This window comes from Acinonyx jubatus, chromosome A3, assembly GCF_027475565.1.
Source record: "Acinonyx jubatus isolate Ajub_Pintada_27869175 chromosome A3, VMU_Ajub_asm_v1.0, whole genome shotgun sequence".
Taxonomy (NCBI): domain Eukaryota; kingdom Metazoa; phylum Chordata; class Mammalia; order Carnivora; family Felidae; genus Acinonyx; species Acinonyx jubatus.
Genome location: NC_069388.1, coordinates 97,774,738 through 97,801,047, shown reverse-complemented (window position 1 = coordinate 97,801,047; position 26,310 = coordinate 97,774,738). Strand labels below are relative to the sequence as shown.

Sequence of the window (26,310 nt, the reverse complement as noted above, 5' to 3'; positions counted from 1 at the left end):
GGAGAAATATTTGCAGCAAATATAACAAACAACGATGGGCTCTTAAAAATTCAGAAAAAGACCAACGGGAAAAAAAATATATAGAAAAATGGGAAATGATAAATGACCAGGCATTACTGAAGAGGAAGTATGTGATTCAAGTACATCCTTGGTAATAAGAAAAGTATCTAAAGTCCTCCAAAATTTTCAACGCCATTCATAAAAAGGCCTAATTGAAGTAAGGCTCATGACTATCTTAAAGTGGAAGATTCAGGTGAGACCAATAAAATGAAAGGTAAGCTATCAATCCTATGAATCACAACTGGCTTCATTCTTAGGTAAAACTGCCCCCCCTGCTACCAGACCTTCCTCTAAAAAATTCAACTGCTCTCATTTTGCAAGAGTTCTAGCTTAGGCACCACCCACAGTCCACAAAGAAGTAACACTGAATCAAGACCTTCACTCTTTGCTAACATTTTAGCTTCCTCGCATAGTTACATACTTGCTACATCTTTTCACCTGCCACTTATCTTGCACCACTGTAAGGTCCCGTACTTGACCTCATTCTATATAATATTTTTAATAGTGACTTAGAAAATGACAGAAAATATACCTATAAAGCTTGTGCATGAAAGAAACAGCTAAAATGCTGGGTGACAGAACAGCAATTCAAAGAAAGGTGAATGGTTATGCCAAAATAAGCTGAATTTTTAAAGGGAGTCTCATAAGGTTTTGCCTTTAGATGTAACAGCAATCCATGGGATAAAAAATTCTGAGTGAATTAACTAAGCAGAACTTCAGCTTCAGTATTAGCCTAAAATCAGATGCAGTTGCTAAAGAAGCCAGCAAATAAACAAGCTCAGGTCATAGTAGCAAACATATAAGATACATAACTACTATTCCCAAGATGTTTTACTCTTGGACCATATGTGAAGAACTGCATTTAGGGGCACCTGGGTGGCTCAGTCAGTTAAGTGTCTGACTCTTGGTTTCGGCTCAGGGCACGATCTCACAATTTTGTGAGTTCGAGCTTTGCACTGGGCTCTGTGCTGACAGCGCAGAGCCTACTTTGGATTCTCTGTCTCCCTCTCTCTCTACCCCTCCCCAACTCAGACAGAGACAGTCTCTGTCTCTCAAAATAAATAAACTTTATTATTTATTTACAAAAAAATTTTTTTTTATTTTAGAGAGCACAAGCGGGGAAGGGACAGTGAGAGAGAGAGAGAGAGTGAGAGAGAGAGAGAGAGAGAGAGAGAGAGAGAGAGAGAGAAACTGAAGCAAGCTCCAGGCTCTGAGCTGTAAGCACAGAGTCTGATGCAGGGTTCAAACCCACAAGCCGCGAGATCATGACCTGAGCTAAGGTCGGATGCTTAACCAACAGAGCCACCCAGGTGCCCCACAAAATAACGAAACTTAAAGTAATAATAATAATAATTATTATTATTATTATTAATTAATTATTAATATTATTTTAAAAGAACTGCATTCAGTTCTGGGTGTCTTGTTTTATTTATTTTTTACAGTTTTATTTTATTTATTTTGAGAGAGAGAGAGAGAGAGAGAGAGAGAGAGAATGGATGCACGCACACACAGGACAAGTGCTGAGAGAGAAGCAGAGAAAATCCCAAGCAGACTCCCGTTGCTCTTAGCACAGAGCCCAATGAGGAGCTCAAACCCACGAACTGTGACATCATGACCTGAGCTAAGAGTCCAATGCTCAACCCAGGTGCCCCTTGGGTGTCTTGTTTTAACATGAGAAACGAATACAGTATAATGACAGAATGGCAAAGGATTTATGCACTTGTTCTCTGCAGCTACTGAAGTCAAAACCAGGAAGCACTAAATGCAATGTGCTACCCTATACTGGATCCTGTAACAGAAAAAGGCTATTAGTGGAAAAACTGGTAAAAATTCAAGTAAATCTCCAGTTCAGTAATAAACGCACCAACGTCAGGTTAGTAGTCTTGACAAATATGCCATGGTAACACGTTGACATTAGCAGAAACTGAGTGAGGGGTAAATGGGAAATCTCTATACTATCTTTGCAACTTTTCCATAAATCTGAAATTACTACACAATTAAAAGGTTATTAAAAAAAAAAAACGAAGGAGGCAGATGGTTCAACAAATGATCCTCAAATAGTGTAGTAAGTGCTCTAACAAGGCATGCGTGGGGTATGTTCAGAGATTAGACAAACTGAAATATGCCTTTGAAAGGATATCTGCCTATTTCACGGGACACTGGTATCATTTGTACTGGAGGTCACTAAAATCTACCTTGGAGTCTGAAAGCCAGAATGTAAAGAACAAAGCTAACTGAAGCAGATCCATCAACACTAGGAAGTAATCTTACATTTCCAATAATGTTGCAATTGATTCTTCTGCTAGTGTTGAGGAAGATGCAAAAGCCTTCTGTGTTTTTCAAACCAGAGGTCATGACCCAATGAAATCAGTTTACGCACACTAGCTCTCCTTGGAGGTACCACTCCCAGGGGGCATACTGGAACTCTGTGGGGGTATTTTTTTGTTCATCACAATGATCGGGGCTACTACTGAAGTTTATTGGGGGGAAAGCACCAAAGATACTAGGTGTCTGGAAATGCAGTAAAGAACTGTTCAACATCCCAATAAGCTAGGCCAAATTTCCCAGGAGACATTCATGTAGGAAATAAAATAATAATAACAACCTTTAAAATTATCTAATCATACGACTAAACTCCATTTTCCCCATAAACACAAAATATTTCTGCAGCTTTAAAAACACTGATTTTCCAGGTATGCCACCATCCATAAGTTAAGAAAAGTCCATTTTGCTTCATTTATAACTTTACAAAAGACTGTTTAGCATTTCAGAAAATCTGATGACGAAGCTGTTTGCAATGATGGAGCTTCTACCACCGCATACCTGTACCACAGTGCTTTTGCAGCTATAATTTTCAAATAGGTAATAGAGACTATTCGGAATATATTTATTTCCAAACATGATTTAGCAGGGACTTACGAAATAGAAGGTTCTTTCTAAATTGTATTAACATTAAACATATTTCACATCACGGTTGTCCTATACATATTTAACTTTTTGTTGCAGAATGATTAGAAATCCATGTTTGTGAAAATTAAATGTTAAACTTTATCTGGGGCTGTTATTTTCTTTTTTACTCTAATAATGCCTCCCAAAGCCTCCCACACAGCCGCTGTTTCTTTTTCCAGGCTAGCCTCAACTCCGTATTGTTTACCAAAGAATTTGCTCCCCAGGCGGGGGTTGAAGACTAGAAGCTGATTGTAGGTTGCTAATGGTGGGTGTTCCACTAGGTTTTCCATGAGACTTCAACTTCCTGGTCTCATGCCAAGTCATTTCACAGGGAATTATTTTGACACTATACTCATAAACGACAAACTCATTGATGAGTATACAGTGCTACCCACCTCTCAACTGTGAGATCATGACCTGAGCCGGTATCAAAAGTCGGACGTTTGATGGACTGAGCCACTCCGGTGCCCCTAGTGATACTTTTATTTATTCAGTAAGATAGTCTAATTTGTCTTATGTTATCCCTATATCAAGTAAAATTATTTCTCTCTTTATATTTTCCCTATTTTAAAAATTTCCCTCTTTCTCTTATTTCACTTTTTATTTATTCTAACAGTTTTTATTCTACTATCTACATAGATCTCAACTCTTTCATTTTCCTATACTTTTTATAGGGTATGTTTTCTGATCTTATTTCTTGTAAGTCCAAAAGTATTTACTGTAAGTAGATGTAGGCACTCAACAATGTACTTAACTTTAACATATAAGGTAGTTGATGACTTATCAATTAACTTTATTTCAGAATAATCAACTGTGTTAAAATATTTATTATACAAATAAATGAGGCACTGATAGGGTTGAGAATCACTGATCATAAGCACAATTTCTTGAAAAAGCAATAGAAAATTATCAGAGTGCAATGCAAATAGGGTAGTTTCATGAAACTTGTGTTTCCATTACGCATGTGTTTTCTGGGTGTTATAAAAATCGATTTCTTGCTAAATTCGGGGTCAAATAAGCAAGCTGCAGTTAATAACCAAACAGGCCAGTGGTCAACAATTCTCCTACAAGCTCCTTCCCCTTCTGGGCTCTCAGTCTTACTCTGTGATGTATTTCCCACCTCTAAGTCCCCCTCCTCTCTCTAAAGCACATACATTCAATTTCCCCACTTCCCACATGTATGTGTTTAACTCACTCCCTCAATTTATTTTTTACCTTTTCTGTCTAAAAGCAAGCAAGCTAATAAACAGAAAATTATGGGCATGGCAAATGGCCAAAAAAGTGACCTCTTTGGGGTGCCTGGTTTGCTCAGTAGGTAGAGCAGGGACTTAATCTTGGGGTTGCAAGTTTGAGCCCCATTGTTGGGTGCAGAGATTACTTAAAAATAAAATCTTAAAAAAAAAAAAGTGACCTTTTGGGCCTTATGAAATCCAGAAAGCATAAAGAAAAGTCAGAGCAATGTCTTCTACAACAAAAATGAAAATCTTTTGGAGGAGCCAAGGCACCACACATATACAAGGCCAATGTGACTGGGAAAAAAGTCCTATCATATCAAAAAGGTTTCATATCTTTAAGACTGACAATAATCAGGAAGAAGCAATGAGGGGAAAAAAGTGCAACAGAATATGTTAAATGAAAATTAGTCATACCCTATGATCCAGCAATTCTCACTTCTAGGTATATAAACACTTACTAAATTATCTCATTAATTCTAATAATTTTTAAGAGTCCCTTAGGTTTGCCAGGCATAAAGTATTAGCAAAAAGAGATGTATTTTATCTTTTCTTTTTTAATAAAAAAATTTTTTTAATGTTTACTTTTTTTGAGAGAGAGCGCGTGAGCAGGGGAGGGGCAGAGAAAAAGGAAAAGAGACTCCCCCAAGCAGGCTCTGTGTTATCAGCATGGGGCAGGATGCAGGGCTTGATCCCACAAACTGTGAGATCATGACCTGAGCCAAAATCAAGAGTCAGATGCTTAGCTGAATGAGCCACCCAAGCGCCCCTATCTCTCACTTTCAAATGTTTACTTGTAGTAGTTATTTGATTTTCTGCCTTAATATATTCACTTAATGTAGATTCTTAAAGAGGGTAACATTACTTCTGAGAGGACATTTTGAAAATTTGGTTATCACAATGACTGGGTATTTACCTCAACATGTGGGAGGTCAATGGCCAGGGATTCTAGAAACTTGTAATGTGATGGACAATATTACACAGTGAAAAACTGTCCCACTTTTCCCATGACTTTAAAATGTCCCAATGGAGGGGTGCCTGGCTGGCTCAGTCAGTAGAGCACGTGACTCTTGATGTCAGGGTTGTGTTCCAGCCCCAGGTTGGGTGTAGAGTTTACTTAAAAAAAAAAAAAAAAAAAAAAGTAGGGGTGCTTGGGTGGCTCAGTTGGTTGAGCATCCAACTCTTGATTTTGGCTCAGGTCATGATTCCAGGGTCATGGACTCACACTGGACTCAGGTCGGGCTCTGTACTGAGTGTGGAACCTGCTTAAAACTCTCTGCCCCTCTCCTCCACTTGCACTTGCGCTCTCTCTCAAAAAAAAAAAAAAAAAAAAAAGTTCCTTGGTGGCTCAGTTGGTTAAGCATCTGACTCTTGATCTTGGCTCAGGTCATGATCTCACAATTCATGAGTACAAGCCCTGAGTGGGGCTACGTACTGTCAGTGCAGAGTCTGTTAGGGATTCTCTCTCTTCCTCTCTCTCTCTGTCCCTCCCCTGTTCGTGCTGTCTCTCAAAATAAATAAATAAACTTAAAAAAAAAAAAAGTAAATAAAATGTCTCAATGGAAAAACTGTTTATAATGGCCTGAACTCAGAAGATAGGTCAATTTTACATATAGATATTAACTACTTTTTGCATGATTTTTACACACATTGAAATCACCAGTAACAATTGCTCGTGTAATTGTGTAGAACTTGACACTGTGAGTTGTTCAAAAAGGAACAGCATCAATGGCAACATTGTTTAAGGTATCTGAACTGCCAAGATGTCTGTTAAGGATTTGCATTTGAAGCTGTCACATTCGCAGTGATTCTATATATTGGTACAAACTCCTCATTATTTCCTCTAATATAATTATGCCTGAGCATTTACATCTTGAAAGACACATTATTTTATTATACATCATTTCATTCTTATTTTTCCTTTATATTACAGTGATTTCTTTAAAGCATATATGACTAAGAGTTCTTTACAGAAAAATTCCATTGAATAAACACAGGAGAAATTGTAAGAGCTGGAAAATCAACGTCTTGCAACCACTATGAAGCAAAAGATCCAGGCAGCTTACATCACTGACAGCCAATGGAGGGACAGGCTGACATCTGAACCCACTGAGACAACCAGACATTATGGGCCTCTCAATGTGATATAATAAGAATTATTATGAAATATTTAGCACCTATGAAACGGTCTTATCAAAACAAACAAACATCTGAATCAAGCTTCTAGAACCGAGTACCACATAAATACGGGGAAATGAAAGAATATGTTAAAAAGACATCATAAAAACGTGAGCCAGAATGTGAGACATACTATTAAAGAAATAATCTAGTTTCTTCAACAAATAAACAGCACTTTTAAAAGAGGAGAGGACTGTTACAAATACAGATTTTAAAGGACATACCAACCAAATGTAATATGTAGACCTTGTTTAAATACTGATTTTAACAAACTAACTTTAAAAAGACATTTTTTTTTTTTAAAGTTTATTTATTTTTGAGACAGAGAGAGACAGAGCATGAACGGGGGAGGGGCAGAGAGAGAGGGAGACACAGAATCGGAAGCAGGCTCCAGGCTCTGAGCCATCAGCCCAGAGCCCGACACGGGGCTCAAACTCACGAACTGTGAGATCGTGACCTGAGCTGAAGTCGGACACTCAACCGACTGAGCCACCCAGGCACCCCTAAAAAGAAATTTTTGAGGGGCACCTGGAGTCAGTTAACCAACTTCGGCTCAGGTCATGATCTCGCACTTCATAGGTTCGAGCCCCATGTTGGGCTCTGAGCAGACAGCTTAGAGCCTGGAGCCTGCTTCAGATTCTGTGTCTTTCTCTTTGCCCGCCCCCCCCCCCCCCCAACTTGCACTCTCTTTCAAAAATAAACAAACATTAAAAAAAAAAAGACACTTTTGAGACAACTGGAAAAACTGAACATGAACTGGGTATTAGATAATATTCAAGAATTATTGTTTTTTCTGTCAAGTGTGATAATGATACTGTGGCTTCACATGCAAGCATGTATGTTTAATGCATCCCTATCAGCTAGAGATAAATGCTGAAATATTTGTGGGTAAAATGATATGCAGGTCTGGGATTTGTAAAATGTTCAAACCCTAAAAAAGAGAGGCGGCTGATATAAAAATGGCAAAATGTGTTGAAAACTAAGTAATAGACCAGGGGAACATATTAATAATTATGTGTTAATCTCAGTTGACTTTTTTAAAAAGTCCTAGAACATAAAAAAGATACAGAATCATCTCCTTAGTCCTGCCTTTAGGTTGCCACTAACCTATGGATCAACACTCTGAGCTACTCAACCAGTGAAAAGCTCCTCTTACATCCTCATCTAATAATATCTATGTAGCCTTCTTATTATGTACTCATTTCTGCCTACTGCCTTGGTTGGAATATCTATCTGCTTTTACTCTATCCAAGCAAGTCCCTTCTCCACAAAGATGGCTCAGATCCCTTCTCCTCAGTCTCTATGCCTTCATCGGACACTTTGATTTACAGAATATCAGAAAAGGAAGGGAGTATCCATAGCTTTCATTGGCCTGTAAGGGTAAGCTTTTGTTATCTCCTGTATTTTTATCCTTCCTTCTTCAATAGAATACAAATTCCTTGAGTGCAGGGACTATATCTCAAATAAGGAAATATAATTTGCATATTGTTAGTGCTCAAATTATATGCGAAGAATTTAGAAGTGTGAAAAACAGCTGTTTTCTACATCCAAGACACAAATGAAGGTGGCTCAAACAATTTTTTTTAATGTTTTATTTATTTTTGAGAGAAAGAGCACAAGTGGGGAAACGGCAGAGAGCAAGGGGGACAGAGGATCCAAAGTGGGTAGCAGTGAGTCCAACGTGGGGCTTGAACTCACGAACCATTGAGATCATGACCCAAACCAAAGTCGGACGCTCAATCAACTAAGGCACCCAGGTGCCCCTTTATTTTTTTAATTTATTTTTTATTTGTTTAATTTTTTTTAAGCTTACTTATTTTGAGAGAGAGAGGGAGGGAGCATGTGCACATAAGGAGGAAAGGGACACGGGGGGGGGGGGGGAGGGAGGAAGGGAGGGAAGGAGAATCCCAAGCAGGCTCTACACTGTCAGCATGGAGCCTGATGTGGGGCTTGAACTCACGAACCATGAGATGACAACCTGAGCCAAAACTAAGAGTCAACTGCTCAACCGACTGAGCCACCAAGGTGTCCCCTTCCTTCCCCCTTGCTTTTAGAGAGAGAGGGAGAGACAGTGCAAGCAGGGGAGAAAGGCAGAGGGAGAGAGAGAATCCCAAGCAGTCTCCACACTCAGCACTGAGACTGACACAGGGCTCCCAAGACCCTGGGATCATGACCTCAGCAGATATCAAGAGTTAAGATGCTCAACAGACTGAACCACCCAGGTGCCCCAATGAGTGATTATACGCCAGTCACTAGCCTAAATTTTTATATATAATAATCAATCAACTAAACACCCTGAGATTAAGTAAGCATTATGCCCATTCCATGAAATGATGCACAGAGAGGTAAACAACTTATTGATGTCACAGTGAGTAAGTGACTAAGGAAGAGTTTGAACCCAGGCAGTCTGGCTCCAAAATCCCAGCATCTCAGAAAAAAATTTGAGTACACAGGAAAATTCTATCTAATGCAGAAGTCTAGCCTCTAGTATTAGTCTACAAACTAACAAACTCTGAGCCCTCATCCCAGCAGCATATACAGTAGAAAATGGGCTGGAACAAGAGTCATGGGATCTGAATTCTAGTCCTCACTATGATCTCAAGTAGTATGACTCAGCCTTTCTAGAACACAATTTGGGAAAAAAATAGAAGGTTGATTTCCTTCTGGACCAAAAGGTTTATTATTCTATCTTTCTCTTGATTTATTGGCGAGAAAAGAACGAAAATAAACTAATTCATTACCCAGCTGCCAAACTGGCCTAATTCCCACAGTGAGCTCTCCTGTCTGGAACTGTATCACTACAGCACTGCCACAGGAGACACACAGGGCTTTCTACCTCTGTGCTCCCTCTTTCTTGCTACTTTGAGAAAAAAGACAAGGGTCATAGGCTTCCAGACATTTACCTACTAAAAGGTTTGAGGAACTCAAGCCCCAGTAAACTGGAGAGAAGAGCAACAGTCACATCAAGTCTTGACTTCATTCACTCATTCAGCCAGTTCAACTCCAGGTCATTCATCCAAATGGCCTAGACAGCTCTGCCTGAACATCTAACAGACATCTCTAACCTAGTGTGTCTGAAACAGAACTCCTGACCTCCACCTCCAAACACGTTCCTTCCCCCCTGGCTTCCCTGTCTCAGTAAATGGCCTTCTTCGTATCCACGTGCTTTTGCCTACACTACACCAGCAAGTCCTGGTAGCTCGACATTCAAAGAATTAAGTTCAAATGTCTCATCATAGCCTCTAAGTGCCCCATATAATCTGGAGTCAGTCCATTGCTACCTCTTCTTCTCTCCTCATCCTCCCATTTGGTCAGCTCCAGCTACTCTGTTCCTCAAACCTACTTTACTCTAACCCCAGGGCTTTATACTTGACTAAGTCTCTGCTTCAAAGGAGCACATCCTCTGAAAGGCCCTCCTGACCATTCTTTTAAAAATAGCTACACAGAGCACTCATTCACCTTCTATCACATTTAATCCTTATTCCCTATTCCCTCACTCTGCTTTATGCTCTTGAGAATATTTATCATGAACCAAAATTATATGATATGTTTCTTTTTTGCCCCCCTAATGAGAACTTATCTTTCATTACTCTACCCCACTTTTAAATACTATACTAGTAGTAGGCACAGTGTTGAATGAATGATTTTCCCAGTCTCTAATATCTGCCAAAACCTGCTCCAGGTGCTAGAGATACCTTTCACTGTTGACATCTCTCCTTCCCTTCACAGTTAAATCTTTAGGGAATATTCCTAACTTCTTGTGTTCTTTCAGGATTTAACACCCTGCAGTCTGGGCTCTAGCCCACTCCTTTGAAAGTGCACATCAAGTTCCACAACCTTCCTCACTCCAAGAGCTCCAGCCAATGAACACTTCATTTCTTATCTTCTTGACCCATCTGCAGCAATACTGACTGAATCCTCCTTCTCAGAAAATCATCTTTCTAAGTTTCAATGCCAACATTCTCTCCTGGTTCTCTTCCTACTCTCCAGGCTATTCCCATTCAGTCTCCTGTTTCTTAAATGTGAAGTGTTTCCAAGGGCTTATTGATCAGTCTCCTCATCCTCTCAATGTCTATGTTCTCACCATCACTGAGCAACCAACTCTACTACTATGGATTACGCCCAAACTCATGAATTCTAGACCCCACATGTTCAACTGCCCCTGGAAATCTCTACCTGGATTTCCCACATGTACTTCAAACCCAACATGCTAAAAATGGAAACCACTTTTCTTTCCCCTGCTTTCCACCTTCTCCCTCAAGGCATGTTTCTTAGATATGCAGCTTGATGAATGGTGCTGCCCAACTAACCAAAACGCTATTTTCCTAGACTTTTCACCCCTCCATAATCCCTGTCTAATTAATCACCAAGTAGGTCTATTTGCACTCACTTCAGCAACTATCAAATCTTTTGTTTTTTTTAATTAAAAATTTTTTTTTCTTACTTTAGAGAGATAGTGTGAGCAGGAGAGAAGAGCAAAGCGAGAGAGGGAGAGAATATTAAGGAGTCTCCACACTCACTGAAGAGCCTGACACAGGACTTGAACTCACAACCCTGGGATCAAGACCTGAGCTGAGATCAAGAGGTGGACACCTAACTGACCGAGCCACGTTAGGGGCCCCCAAGATATATTTATTAAACAAATGGATTAAAGCAGGGGTCAGCAAGGGTGCCTCGCTGGCTCTGTTGGTAAAGCATATGACTCTTGCTTTCAGGGTTGCAAGTTCAAGCCCCACACGTTGGATATAAACATTGTTAAAAATAAAATCTTAAAAATATATAAATAAATTGGTTCCCTGGGTGGCTCAGTCAGGTAAGTGTCCTAGGTAAATCAATCATTCTAATACCTCACTCCCATAGCAGACATACAGGAGTCCTCTGTTCCAGAAACCCTGGTCTCAGTGTTGTCCCACCCACCTCTCTTGAGCACATCTCAGATTTGCTTAGCTCTGTAGTTTACCCTCTACCATGCTCTCACTTGGTTGACAGCTCTATTTCCAACTCTTGTTATAAAAATACAGTACTATAGCATAAAGAATAGTCATTAATATTGTAAAAACTTTGTATGCTGACATATGGGAACCAGACTTGTGGTGATCACTTCATAATGTATACAAATACCAAATCACTATGTTGTATACCTGAAACTAACATAATATTCTATGTCAATTATACTTCCATTTAAAATACCCACAGTATTTTTTCAAGTCTTCAGTCTAAATATCAAACTTTTGGAAATGCCTTCTCTGACACCCAAAAAACATTCTATTCCACTTGCTAATAACATCATAGAACTTGTAATAACTGATTTGACACTTACTGCTCCAGTTATACTACAGCTAGTTTATCTAATATACTTAGAACTTCCAATATCCCCCTCCAAGAGGAAAAATTGTTTTCCATCTGTCTCTGTACCTATCACAATACCTTGTACACAAGAGACGCCCAAGTTTTGGATTAGATAGCATTGGCCGTGTTTTTCAAATAGCAAGTCACAAACAATGAATAGAATGGGAAATCAGTCTAGGAGGTCACAACTATTTTTCTTTTCAGCAGGCTTCACACCCAGTGTGAAGCCCAACACAGGGCTTGAACTCAAGACCCTGAGATCAAGACCTGCGCTGAGATTAAGAGTTAGATGCTTGACTAAGCCACCCAGGTGTCCCTAGTATTTTTGTTTTTAATGACATAACAGAAACAGAATACATCTCTCATAGTAAAGATAAGTACTGTTTTGTGAAACTTATTTCTTTACATATGTATGTAACTATTGGATAATATCAAATACATTTCTTACTATGAGTTATATTTTTTTAAAGTTTGAAACCTGCTAACATTGATGACCCAATTTCTAGGCTCAAGGGTTTTACATTCAAACCATGGAAATATCTGATCTCTACCAAACCCCTCTATCTATTTCTAATGTACAAGAAACATTAGCTACATAGAATACATAGATACATGGGGGCTGAGGACCACGAAGCTTAAGAGTAAAGAGTGTAAGGGAAAGTTTATAAAGAAATGTTTCTTAGAGATGTTGGAATGCATTGTAACACCAGGTATTTAATTTCCAACCTTTGCCATTTGTTTAGCCAAAAAGACCGCTCTCTATAGAGGGGCTCTGCAAACGTTGTTCTTGATGTACTCACAGGTAAACAGTCTTTACTACAGCCCACAATACAAGGGTCTTCAGGATCTGGCCCTGGCTATGGCACTTTCCTATCCCTTTCCCCCCTCAATCACAGTCTTCCAGTCACAGTGGCCTTGACGCTGTTCCCAAAACATTCCAAGTTTCAGTACCTCTGCACTTGCTATGCCCTCAGCCATATCCTTCCTTCTTTAAATATACTTCACTTAATTCAATTTTTTCTTTTAATGTCACATCTTCAAGAAGGCCCTCCCTGACTACAGTATCTAAAGTAGGCCCCCACTCTCTATTCCCTTAACCCACTGAATGGTTTTTCATAACACCTGTCAACTCCTAACACTTTCTTACATATCACATATTTATTCTTTTATGGTCTACCCCAGGGACCCACAAGCTTTTTCTGTAAAGAGCTAAGTAGCAAATATTTTCAACTTTTTCTGTCACAATTGCTCAACTCAACCCTTACAATATAAAAAGAACTTAGACAATATGTAAATGAGCAGATGCAGCTATGTTCCAATAAAACTTTATTTATAAAAACCAGCAGCCAATTAAATTCTACTCCTGAAACCAATACTACACTATATGTTAACTTGAATTTAAATATAAATATAAATAACTAAAATAAAAAAAAAAAATAAATAAAATAAAATAAAATAAAAAATAAAAATCACAGGGGCATCTGGTTGGCTCAGTTGGTAGAACATGTGAGTCCTGATCTTGGGATTGTGAGTTCGAGCTCCATGTTGGGTATAGAGATTACTTAAAAATAAAATCCTAAACAAACAAACAAAAACAAGCAACCAGCCAGGTTTGGCTCACAGACCATATACCCCTGATATATTTCTTCTAATAGAATGTGAGTGCAACAGGGACAGGAATCTTTTCTGTTTTGTTCACTATGGTATCCTTGAAGCCTCAAGTATATGTTCAATAAATTCAATAAATGTGTGTTGAGTAAATTTATAGTACTGGTCTAGAGTGGGGAGCCACACTTCTCTCTCACCTCCTCAGGTGACAGTAACATAGCGTTCAAGAAGAATGAAGTCAAGGGGCACCTGGGTGGGTCAGTCAGTTGAGCATCCGACTTCAGCTCAGGTCATGATCTCATGGTCTGTGAGTTCAAGCCCTGCAACGGGCTCTGTGCTGACAGCTCAGAGCCTAGAGCCTGGAGCCTGCTTTGGATTCTGTGTCTCCCTCTCTCTCTGCCCCTCCCCTGCTCATGCTCTGTCTCTCTCTGTCTCAAAAATAAATAAAAGCACTAAAAAAAAAAATTAAAAAAAAAAAAAAAGAAGAATAAAGTCAAGGTCAGCAATTGAATTTCTATTTGACTGGTACCATACCATAAAAAAATTGTATCACAACCATTGTGTGTCCCTCTCACCAGCGATAACCATCTCACACATAAATGCTTTTGGTCATAACTGGGTCCAGGTAGAAGCTTATGAAAACACAAACTCCTGGGCACCACCTCCAGAAACTCTGATTCAGTGGGTCCAGGGCAGCGTCCAAGAATCTGCATTTCTGTCCAAGTTCCCAGGTGGTGCTAATAGCGCACATCCTAAATTACCCTTTGAAAAACACTAGGTGAGAGCACCCAAGCCATACAATACTAGTATTTTTACACTATTAAAGAAAAAAAAGCCATAAATTCCTGATGTTTCAAAGATCTGGCTGTAGGGGGACTGAAAAAGAACAGAACCATAAAACCCACTGCTCTGTGGAACTGCTGCTTCAGTGAAATGAAGGAAAAAAAACACTAGGTCTTTAATTTTTAACAGACTATCTCTGAAACAGTCCATTTTTATTTGCAAATCTAGTTCTAACTGGCTAAACAGTACACCAAACAGGTAAAAAAGAGAAATCACCAGTGGCTGGCTAACCTTGACAATGGGCTGGCTATTAGCTCCATAATCCGTTTTCTTAAAATTATTTTTTAAAATTCTTTTTTTTTTTTTTTTAAGTAACATAGGTTTAAAATGCTCAATGTGAGGCTTGAACTCACAACCTGAGATTAAGAGTTGCATGCTCTACTGAGCCAGCCAAATGCCCCAATTTTCTTAAAATTGCTTTGAATAAGAGTCATAACCATCTGTTTTTCTGTTGTTAGATGGCAAAGGCCTTTTCCAGATGGATACTAGAGACCCAATCTCATTACAATGAAATACACCTACAATAAATTACCAAGCCTGGATGTCACTTTCTTCAAATGATGAAAAGTCTATCCTCACCAGATAGAACCCAAACAATCCATTCCACCATAATAGAACCTGCAATGGACTAGTAACAATTTTTATAAATTTTACATTTGTCATCACGGAGGACTTAAAATAACCCCACAAACTCACATTAAAATCACTCTGAGGCCATTATTTACTCTTCCAATCTGAAGGGCCCAGAGGGATTATAATTTATATACATTTATAGCTGCTTATAAAGTAGTTTTCTATTGTAATGGTTAAATGTTGCTAATGTAGGTTAAAAAATTTTTTAAGTGAAAAAGGTAAAATCTGGGTTCTTAGGAAATTAATTCAAGAAGCAAAAATCCAGAATGTTAATGAACTCACCATTGAGCAGATGGCAATACTACATCAAAACGTACCTACGGAAAGAGACTATATATGGTCTATTAGCAGACTCCTAATGTACAAGTCTAAAGATGATTCTCAGATGATATGAACTAAAGTGTGCTAAGTGTAAAATATATACTAGAATTTTGTAACTTTGTAAGAAAAAAAGAATATAATAATTTTATCTTGATTGATTAATGTTAACTTGGATATACTAGGTTTAAGTATTAAACTATTTAAATTTAATTTCACCTCCTTAGTTTGCTACTGTGGCTACCAGAGAATTTAAAATTACATGTGCCTAGGGGCACCTGGATGGTTCAGTTGGGTAATCATTTGACTCTTGATTTTGGCTCAGGTCATGATCTCACCAGTCATAAGAATGAGCCATGGAGCCTACTTAGGATTCTCTCTTCTCTTTCTCTCTCTCTCCCTCTGCCCCTCCCCACTTGCGCTCGGTGGCTCTCTCTCTCTCTCAAAAAAAAAAAAAAATTACATGTGGCTTAAAAAAATAAAAATAAAAAAATAAAATTACATGTGGCTTGCACTTCTAAAAAGCTTGTAGAAAATGACATGGAGCAGTGAAAGAACATGAAGCGATATCATACACCTAACAGGGAATGTCAGGAAAACCATGGGTCAAATGCTTACCCACTGTCACTTCAGGTGCTAATCACCATTTTTCCTATGGAAGGCAAGATCACTCCCTCCTCTGCACATTTTACGTTAATTTCAAATTGCAATTTACTGTATCAGAGTCCCTAGCAGTGTTAATCAGGCTAAATGTAAGATCTCAGATTATGAAAACTAGAAAACTACCTGGTTCCCAATACCCAAGCACCCCCAGCTCTCAGCATGTATTTATTTCATTCTTACAGAAGAGACACATTTGTAACAACTCCTTTAAATAATCCCTGCCTGTTTTACTGCGATGCCGTTAACTCCTAATTTAGAAAGATTCTCATTTCCTTGCACTGCCAAACCTCTACAACCATAGAAGACACCAAAGAAGAATAACGGTTGAGGAGAAATAATAAAAACAAATACCATCTAGTTACTCCAACAGTTGCTATATAACCATTAGGCCTTCACACACAAACTATACTGAATACAAAAATTAAACATTTAATCCCTTGAGCTGTTTTCTAAGCATCAAAGATACTTATAAACCTATGAGGAATAATCTACTTGAACATACTTTCACATATGCAGATATGTGTTGAGACGTTCACAGTCTAAGGACAATATTAAGGAAAGAAATGTACTGCTGGGCAGAATTAGAATTGAGAAACTTAAATGAAAGTAGGCTTAAAAAGAGGGGCGCCTGGGTGGCTCAGTTGGTTGAGTGTCCAACTCTTGATTTTGGCTCAGGTCATGAACCAGGGTTCATCAAACCCCACGTCAGGCTCAGTGCTGAGTGTGGAGCTTGTTTAGGATTCTCACTTTCTCTCTCTCCCTTACTCCCTTGCCCCTCACCCCTGCTAACATGCTCTCTCCCAAAAAAGGAGGGGTGGATGAATATTGTCAAAACATTAAAGTATTTACATGATTTAATTACCCTGTCATAAGATATAAATTTTAAGGACTAATTCCAGCAAATTGTAAAAGAACCACAGCCTGTGCAACAGGAAAGCATTTAATTCCCAAAGGTGTTTCAAACCCACTGAATATTATCAATGCTGCAGCAAGGGTCAACAACTTGCGGCAAGCTCTCGAGATGATTTTGAGTAGTACTCAAGTAGGAAGTCCATAAATACCCACTGAATGAATGAATGAATGAATCAGAAAACTCACACATGGTGCAATCAATATTCAGAACCCATAACCAGTTAAACCAAAACCAGAGACAGAAGTAGAACAAAAAAATAGTACCTGAGTCTAATCCCAAGTCATTCCCCCAGGAGTCAGCTTCCTTTAAGTTTTCACTCTACGTAGTTTATTCATCCCCTCTTACTTTTATGAAAGTTCCAAATCTTTCCTACCATCTCCCTCCTTCTTAACCAGCTTCCCAGATAAAAGCAGAAGACAGCAGTTTCTAGTCTCACCATTTTTTAGACAAGTAATAACATCTCTAACAATCACCCACAAGTGTTCAAATGTCTGGCCTCCGACAGTCCAGACATTGTGCTTGGTGGTAGGGTGTAAAGGTAAGTGTAACACTATACCTGTCTTTCAGGTAACTTGTTGGGGAGGCACACAAGCAAACAATTACAGCATAAAAAAATGCTTGGAGAATAAGGCAAGGGTGCCACTAGAGGGACCCTCCACTTTACTAGGTGGGAGGGGAGGGTGACAGTCTCAAAAAGAAACAAAAGTCAAAAACAAAAAATAAATTATAACTGATTATGCCTGTGACTGTTCTAATAGGTCCTCAAGTTAGCACTCTAAAGTGACTCTCCTAATGAAAATTCTCTTAACATAAAAAAAAAAAAAAGCTGAAGTTCATGACACTAGCACTGAGAACCAGTGGGGGGGGGGGGGGGGAACCAAACCCACACAACTCAGCAGAACATAATGCTAAACCTAATTAGTCATGATGTCAAGAGGCTTCACCCATTTATTGTCTGTCCCTCCTAGCTGAAGGTGACTTGACTGACCCACTCTCGTGATTTTAGTTGTTTTTTTCTAACAGCAGTGATGGACTTGCTGGGATCCATTCATACTTCCTCCCTGATACTCCTTACAGCCATTGGCAAGGTCTGCTGGACTGCTGGTTGGCACTGTGGCTGTGGAAGAAATAAATGGACCATGTACATGAACTGGATAGACCCATGTACGTGAACTGTCTTTCTATTCAGAAAGACAACTAAAAGCACGATTAACAAACACTGTGGGAGAGTGGTGAGACAGGTAGTAGGGATGGCACCCTGGAAGGTGCCTAACAAGGAAATTCATCTATTGCTAGCTTCACAGGATGATGAATTTTCACCTCCTGGTACTCAGCATGAAAGGTGGTCTTCTGTCTCTAACTTCCTGTGGCTACAGATCATTTCCAAGCTTCATGTCCACCTTGCCTAACTTTCCTCTGACAGCACTGTTCTGTCCTCCTATCCTTACCATCCCAAGAACACCCTCTCTTTTCATGATCACTCACTTCCTTCCTATGTAATCTAGGTAGTATGTTCCCTTCGGGAACTGTCTGCCTTATCCCCACTCCAACACGAATCAGGACAATGACTAATACAAAAGTTACCACGTTTTAATTTTTTTATTTTAAGGTTTATTTATTTATTTTGAGGGGGGAGGAGCAGAGAAAGTGGTAGAGACAGAGAATCCCAAGCAGGCTCTGCACTGTCAGCACAGAGCCCAAGGCAGGGCTCAAACCCACAAACCGTGTGAGATCCTGACTTGAGCCAAAACCAAGAGTCGGATGCTTAACCGACTCAGCCACCCAGGCGCCCCAAAGTTACCACATTTTAAAAAAGTTCTGATCTGTATACCTCTTAAAGGCTCTTTCCTCAATTTAATAAATAACTTCAGCAATTGAAAAAACCATACCTTATCATTAAAAAAAAAAAAAAAAAAAAACCTGAAAAACATCATGGTTCTTAGCATAACACTAAAATTAATATGGAATTAATCTTTCACACAGATTTTAATTATGGGGGGGGCACCTGAGTGGCTCAGTCAGTTAAGGGTCTCACTTCAGCTCAGATCATGATGTCACAGTTTGTGAGTTCAAGCCCCACATCAGGCTCTCTGCTGTCAGCACAGTACCTACTTTGGATCCTGTCTTCCTCTCTCTATCCCTCCCATGCTCGTGCTCTGTCTCTCCCTCTTAAAATTAAACATTAAAAGAAAAAAAAATTACTTACTTAAAAAACAAAAAACAAAGATTTTAATCATAGGGGTGCCTGGGTGGCTCAGTTGGTTGAGCATCTGACTCTTGATTTTGGCTCAGGTCATGATCCCAGGGTCATAGGATCGAGCCCTGCATCAGGCTCTGCCCTGGTCAGGCTCCACCCTAAGAGTGGAGCCTGCTTAAGATTCTCTCCTTCTCCACTTGCACTCTCTCTCTAAAACAAAAACAAAAACAAGCAAACAAAAAAAACCAAACAGGGATGCTTGAGTGGCTCAGTCAGCAGAGTGGCCAACTCTTGCTTTTGGCTCACATCACAATCTCATGGTTTGTGAGATGGAGCACTGAGTTGGGCTCTGCACGGACAGCCCGGAGTTTGCTTAGAATTCTCTCTTCCTCTCTTTCTGCCCCTCCCACATGCTCTCCCTTGTCTCTCACATACAAAAATAAATCAATAAACATTTTAAATAAGTAAATAAAAATAAAAAAGATTTTAATTATGAACAGGGTTTTACTTTTAACTTTTACAAGCATAAAATGTAGGAAATGTTTCCTTTGAGTTCATGCTCATGAAAATAGCTCCCCAGCAATATTTATAATGTAATTAAAAGACACACTATTTCTAGGATAATTCAACCACACCTTAACCTTCACTAGAAACAGCTTTTGGAGCCTCCAGTTTAAAACAACAACAAAAAACAAGCCTCAGCAAATGTATATGGTAGATTCTCTAAAGCTGATGTTTTTAAAATTATGAGTCGTAAGTGCATGGATTTCTTCATTTTTAAGATTTGCAAGCCTAATCGAAGGGATTTGTTTTGTTCATTTCACATCAGAAGTTTCTTAAGTTTCTATTATAAAAAAGTTTTTCTTTTAAACAAGATTGCCGCTAATATTTCTTCAAGTTCTAAGACTGAAAGGAGTTTCTTCCAAATTAAATTTCTAATTTAAAACAAGAAAGTTGTATTTAATGACATTTTAACTTAAACACAAATGCCAAAAATATGGGACAAATGAGCTTCAAAATCAACTTTTTATGAAATGAAATCAAAGACCCCAGGAATAAAATATTTACATTTTTATCTATCCTTTATTTATAATCAGGGTAAATATAATTCATGACCTATTGAACTGAAAAAGCCTTAATTAAGAATGTCATAATCTTTTAACGAATCATAGTTAAAGTAAAATAAACGGTCTGACATGTTAGCAAAAATCAAAATCTTTTCAGTGGGAGTCAATTTACTTCACTTACAGGAAGGCAAAAGTCATCACCTTACAATCACAAGCCAATTACCAATCCTGGCTTTTGCAGTCCCCAAATCCTGAAAACAAAATTCTTGCACTTCACTCTGGGATCATCTGCATGTGAGCTTTTAGGGTCAGATAATATTTTTAGAGACGAGGAAATGTAACTCTACTAACAAGAGCAGTACAATTTCAAAAAATGGTACAACTTTCAAAAGCTAGATTAATGGCCTACATACTTTTATACTTCACAGTTTGAAAATAAACAATATCAGATGCTTCTGAGAAAAACGTAACAATAAGATCACCTACCTGTTCACCTACTTGCTCTAACTTTTACATATGAAAGTCTTCTAAAAGCTAGGGGAAATATAAATACGGTGAAGATAAGGACTCTATTTGAAATCTCATTTTTTCCCAAAATCAAGAGTAGTCCACAGAAAAAGGAAGGTGCTCAAGAAAAACAGATTCCCTCTCTGAAGTGGGGCAAAATCCATTAGGAATAAAGTTGATAATGATTTTGTCCTCAATTCATTTATCTCCCTATGGTCTCCCATTGTGCTGTAGAAGCTGTATATACACATGCATCTTCCCACCGGACTCAAGGTGAGGAGCCATGTCTCATTCATCTCCACACTCCTTGGTTCCTAGGAAAGTGCCTTATACATAGTAGCAACTGAAAAAAGGTTGACTGATTTAAGGCAATAAATGTGTTCCTAATTCCAGGGAATCAACTAGGCTCAAACTCATGCAAGAGCATTCATAATTTCATTTTATCTAATAAGCACTGAGTAATTTGAGGTTTTTAATTTGCCAAGCTATTAAATGCATTTTAAGCTCTGAATAACATACCTATATTTAAGAAAGTGTGTAGTGAATCATTAAAAAAAATACTCTTACAAATAAAAAAGATGACTGATTTCACTGTGTAACATGGAACTAGATGGCGTTGGTATGGTGAACATAAAGTGACTGGGCACTGATGTAAAAAGTTTGTTAAGATGACAAGAATGTTACAAAGCGAATTAAAAGACAGAAAAATGGAATTCTGGCTAGAAAAGTCATAATGGGCAAGCAGGAGACTTAATGTAGAGTACTCCGACTCCACTCAGACATGGTCTGGGAAGGTGGGGAGCCTGTTTTTCACTCCTGAAGAACAATTACTTCTCTACCAATCTCCACGGTGCGGCTGGAAACTGAGGTACAAACCATGGACCAAACCAGTTACTCCCCATTACCATTACCCAAAGGAAATGATGGAATGAATACCAAGCACAGTGGGCCCTTTATGAGTTCCATCAACTCTCTAAAGCTCTAGGTGAGAAAAGAAGTAGGCAAATTATACCCCACAGGTCAAAGTGGGCCAAATTCAGCCACCTCCTGTGTTTGTACGCCTGCAAGTTAAGAATGGTTTCTACATTTTTAAGTGGTAAAACAAAGAATCATATTTTACGACACATGAAAATTATACAAAATTCAAATGTCAGCATCCAAAAATAAAGTTTTCATTGGAACACTGCTGTGCTTATTCATTTACATGTTGTCTATAGCTGCTTTTGCACTACAATGGCAGAGATGACAGAGACCTTATAGCAAACAAAGCCTACAATATTTACTACCTGGCCTTTTACAGAAAAAGTATGCTGACCCCTGGCTAGGACATTTCTTTATGCTCCTGGTTGCATCTCCTTTCTCAGACGTGGTCCACTGCTTCACAAGGTAGAGACTCAGCTTGACATATGTCCATCTTGGGGCTGAGTTGTCCAAAGTTACATCATTACATATATCATGCAACTCATTAGGGTGGGCACAAAGACAAAGTAACAAATTACATGCATCCGGAAGGCACTGAAAAGGTAGCGCAATCCAAGTACAACAATACAGGCAGCACATTTCATATGTTTTACCAGACTACTACATCCAGTCTGGGTCACAGTGCAAAAGGAAACAAGAACCACAGAGAATGTGGAGGTGGGACAGATGATTAAAAGAACTCAAAAATCATACCACTAAAGAAATGCTAAAAGAAATGAGATTTGCTTGCCCAAAAAAGAGAAAAGTGAGAAAAGAACTATAATAGTAAGGGTGTCAAACTCTAAATTTGTTGATTAAATTTTTACTGATGAAAATAATGGCAGCCTGAACTAGTAATCCACAAAACATATCTAATGAATTAAATGTGATTCTTAATGAGACTGCCACTCCTGCCTTAGGCCATAAACTAGCCCCTCAAAAGATAATGACTTGTCAAATATTGTACTATAAGTTTTCAACTAATGGATTATATATAGCAATGTTTCATTTTGAGAAACATCTGGGATTGTGTAAGTTACCAGAAAAAGTGTGCTATTAACTTGCTGAGGTTCAGTAGTATTCAAGTAAGTAAAAGGTAATGTAAGTTTCAAAACCATATGCCTTTCCACAGGATCAAATAGGGGGAAATGGGCTTAAATTACAGAATTTGTGTTATATTCAAGAATGTTCACACTGTGGGACTTTAAAAGATTACTGGGGGTAAAGGAATCTTCCCAGGACATCATCCAATTAGAATGGAACTATCTGGATGTTTTCCTGAAGCAGGAGAATGGGTCTCAAACCCATTCTTCCATTGCTGATTCTGTAGTTTTAACGCTCCCAGTTCTTAAGAGAGCCTGCGGCCATGCTCCGTTTCATTTTGTCTTAAAGGTGGTCAATGTACACACAGCTACATCTAATATAAACTTTAACATCCCAAATTAAAATTTAGTTGTAGCTTTAGTAACAACTTCTTTTAAATTACAGAGATAGAGAACACATTTCCATTAAGTAGGAAAAATTGGGAAAATGGACAGTTTCTATGAGCCTAAGCCCCTTATTGCCTTACAATGTCCTACACTTGCCCACAATAAGTGAAGAAAAGACGGTATATTTCCTATTAGGTTTGAGCCTTTTAAAATACAGAATCCTTGAACACAAAATGTTCTTTAAGTCCATCTCAACAGCCCAGTTGAGCAAATTCTGAAATTTGCGCTAAATATAATTTTAATCCATCTAAGTTTTTCGACCTCGAAATTCTAAGGCCTGCATTACCTTAAGAATACCCTTCCAATGGTGTGAAACACACTAATCTGACTCACTAAACTTTCTCCACTCCTACATCACCTATACAGGATTTTAAAAGCAAGAGTACATAATACTTGAAAGCCACTTCTACAATCTTGCATTAACCTTACCAGGATAAACTTTTCGCCAAGTATGTTAACACTTTTTATTTACTTAAAGACCTGTGGTAGCGAAACAAAGAAAACACAACCCCCTCCCCCTTTTCTAAACCATATGGCAGTAAATTGAAGTTAACTTATTTATTTATTTATTTATTTTTTTTACCGGCTCAATGCCTATACATCGTTCCTAAACATGTTTCTCTTTGTGCCCTGGGACTGGGCTAGAGCTGTCTGCTTATCTGCAACTGTACCCCAATCATGCTTTTTGACCGAAAAACAGGTCCAAAACGCCCCTGACCACTAACAGACTACACCACGGTCATTTACCAAAACCTGGTTAGGTAGGGTAGTGCACGCCAGGCGAGGGGCCCGCGGCCCGCCGGGAGCGAGTCCCGCTCTGAGCGGGTGTTCGAGCAGGGAGTTTACTCGCCGCGGCCGGGCCGGATCCGCCCCGGGAACTTGGTTACCCGAGCCCAGGGACTCGCCGAGGCCTAGCCGCGAGGCCGGGCAGGCTCCGGGTGGCGGGGGCTTCCCGTTCCCCGGCCGCAGAGCCTTCCCGCCCGCCCCGCGGTCGCCCGCAGGCAGGGGCGCTCGCCGTCGTCTCCCGGCGACCGGACGCGCCTACTGGGTCCACGGAGGGCTCCTGTGTCTCCTGCTGCCGCCTGGGGCCCCGTTCGGCGGCCGCACCGAGCCCTTCCGGGGCGGCGGGAGCACTAGGCCGCGCCGGAGCCCGCGGCTCTGGGGCTGGCCGGGCGGGCCGCGGCGGCCGGTATCAGTCCCGAGGGCCCGGCTCCCGCCGGTAACGGGCCCCGCCGACTCCCCTCCCCCTCCCCCGCCCCATGACAGTGCAAACCCTCCGGCCGGCCCGGCCGCCCCGCCTCCGGCACCAGGCCCAGCTCAGGGCCGCGGCCGTGGTGGCGGCGGCGGCGCCGCGGCTCTCCGCTCTCGCTCGCTCGCTCCCAGGCCCGGCGCCTCGGGCCCGGCTCGGGCTCGGCCGAAGTCTCCTCCGCTTCCCGGCCGCCCTCCGCGGCGCCTGGCCCGGGCGGGGTAGGCCGAGGCCCGGGCGGTGGGGGTGGGGGCGGGGGCTCCTCTCACCTTCATGTCGGGACATCCTAGTTCAGACGGTGGCGGCGCGGCCCCTCCCGGGCTCCGGCTGCAGTGTCCCCGGCGGGGTCCCGGCGCTGCCCGCGCCGGCCGGCCGACTCCCACTCGACTCCCGGGCTCGGCCGCGGGGGCGGGGTGGGCAGGGGAGCGCTCCCGCGGCGGCGGCGGCGGCGGCGGCGGGGAGGCGGCGCGGGGCGGGAATGGGGCCGGGCCTGGCCGGGGCTGAGCTCCTCCAGGAGGCGGGTCCGACGCCGCGGCTCCGCCGGCGCCCGCCGTGACTCGGTCACTCTCGGGCCCGCCGGCTCCCGGCTGCGGCGCCGCGCTCCGCAAATCCCGCTCCTCCCCTCCCCCGACCCACCCCCCGCCCCTCTCCCCCGGCTCCCGGCCGCCGCCTCCTCCTCCTCTTCCTCCTCCTCCGCCTCCTTCCGCCGCCCGCACGCCGGCCCCGCCTCTCGCTGCTCGCGCCGGGCCCAGCTGCCCCGAGGCCCCGCGGCCGGCGGTCGTGGCGGGGGCGGCGCGGCGCCTCCCCGCGCTAGCCAGCAGGCCGCGGTCGGGCGCCCGAGCCGGGCCTCGGCCTGGCCGCCGCCGCCGCCGCGCCGCCGCGCAGCGCGTAGGGAGGAAGAGGAAATGCCCAGCCGCCGGCGCCCGCTGCTCGCCGGTAGTGCCGGCCCGCGTGGCCTGTAGGGCGCCCGCCTGCCTGGCCGCCCCAGCTCCGTCTGGGGCCTACCCGGGTGCGGGCTGTGTGCGCCTCCGCCGCTAGGCTGGGCTGGGCTGACCGCGGGCGGCGGGCGCTGCCCGGCGACGAGCTGCAACCCCGAGGGTCTCTGGCCCTCGGGCGCATTTCTGTCCGGCCGACCCGGGAAGCGGGCTTCGGGCCCAGACCCCGAGGAGAGGCTGCGGGCTGCCTGGGGACATGTGTTTGTATTTCTTTTTAAACCAGCAGCTCGGCAGGGAGAGGCGGCAGCCCTCCGGTCGTCGTCGCGTGTTGCCAGGCCGGGTGACTCGCGGTCGGGAGAGGGCGTGGGCGCGGGAGGCGGCCGGACTTCGCTGCTGTGCTCCAAGGCAGGCTCCTCCGGAACCATCTCTTTGAAGACTCCGCGCCCGCCAGCTTGGGTGTCCGGCGGGACCCGAGCAAAGTTTGTTCCAGGACCTTGCCTCACCCTGAATGCGCTGCTTGGAAAACTGTTGGAGGGTGTGTTTGTATTTTCCTTTTTTCCCTTGCCCGTGAACTACCTTTCCATTTTCATTTCTCTTTTACATTTTTTTTTTAACCCTCTTCCTTGTCAACTTTGTTTTCAGACTTATTAATTCAATGAATATTTATACTACCCCTTACCAGGTGACCGTGGTAGCGTGGTTTGGTGGAAATGAACTATGCTTTGGAGTCAAGACAGGTCTGCCATCGGATTCTAGTTCTGATAGTCTCTGTGTAACCTTGGACCAGTTATTTAACCTTGCTGAGCCTCCGTTTCTTTGTCCTATGTTTGCTTTTGCTTATTTTAATTTACTCTTTTATATTTGAAATTGTTCTGGGCTTTTTGGTTTGTGTGTGTATCATATAGGAGTCTGTCCCTAGGCGAAAGCTGTTCTTAATCCTGTACACCCCGTTACTAGCTCTGTGACCTGGGGCAACGCATGACAGCTTTCCTAGGCCTTGATTTCCCCATCTTTAAAATCAGCCAGATTACAGATGGTATTATGGCTAATAATGATCATAACAGTTGGAATTTGGAGGATTTAGTGCTAAAATGTGTATAAAATATCTAGCACAGGACACAGTATAGATAGTGTTACCATATTTAATTAAATCTACTTTCAA

General features: G+C 41.5%; 1 protein-coding gene and 1 long non-coding RNA gene across 2 annotated transcripts in view; both read right to left on the bottom strand.

Annotated features, from left to right (window-relative positions):
* The window catches only part of KCMF1 (potassium channel modulatory factor 1), a 79,390-nt gene extending 54,759 nt beyond the window's left edge, over positions 1-24,631 (bottom strand). The window contains exon 1 of the mRNA XM_027072083.2: positions 24,483-24,631. Within this exon, the coding sequence (XP_026927884.1) occupies positions 24,483-24,498 (16 nt within the window). The 5' untranslated portion in view covers positions 24,499-24,631. The remainder of the gene's footprint in view (positions 1-24,482) is intronic.
* LOC128311242 (uncharacterized) lies at positions 1,529-8,837 on the bottom strand. The gene is made up of 2 exons (XR_008289433.1): positions 6,921-8,837; positions 1,529-6,695 (listed from the first exon to the last, which is right to left on the bottom strand). It is a non-coding gene; the product is annotated as an uncharacterized LOC128311242 (long non-coding RNA).
* Positions 24,632-26,310: the final 1,679 nt, after the last annotated feature.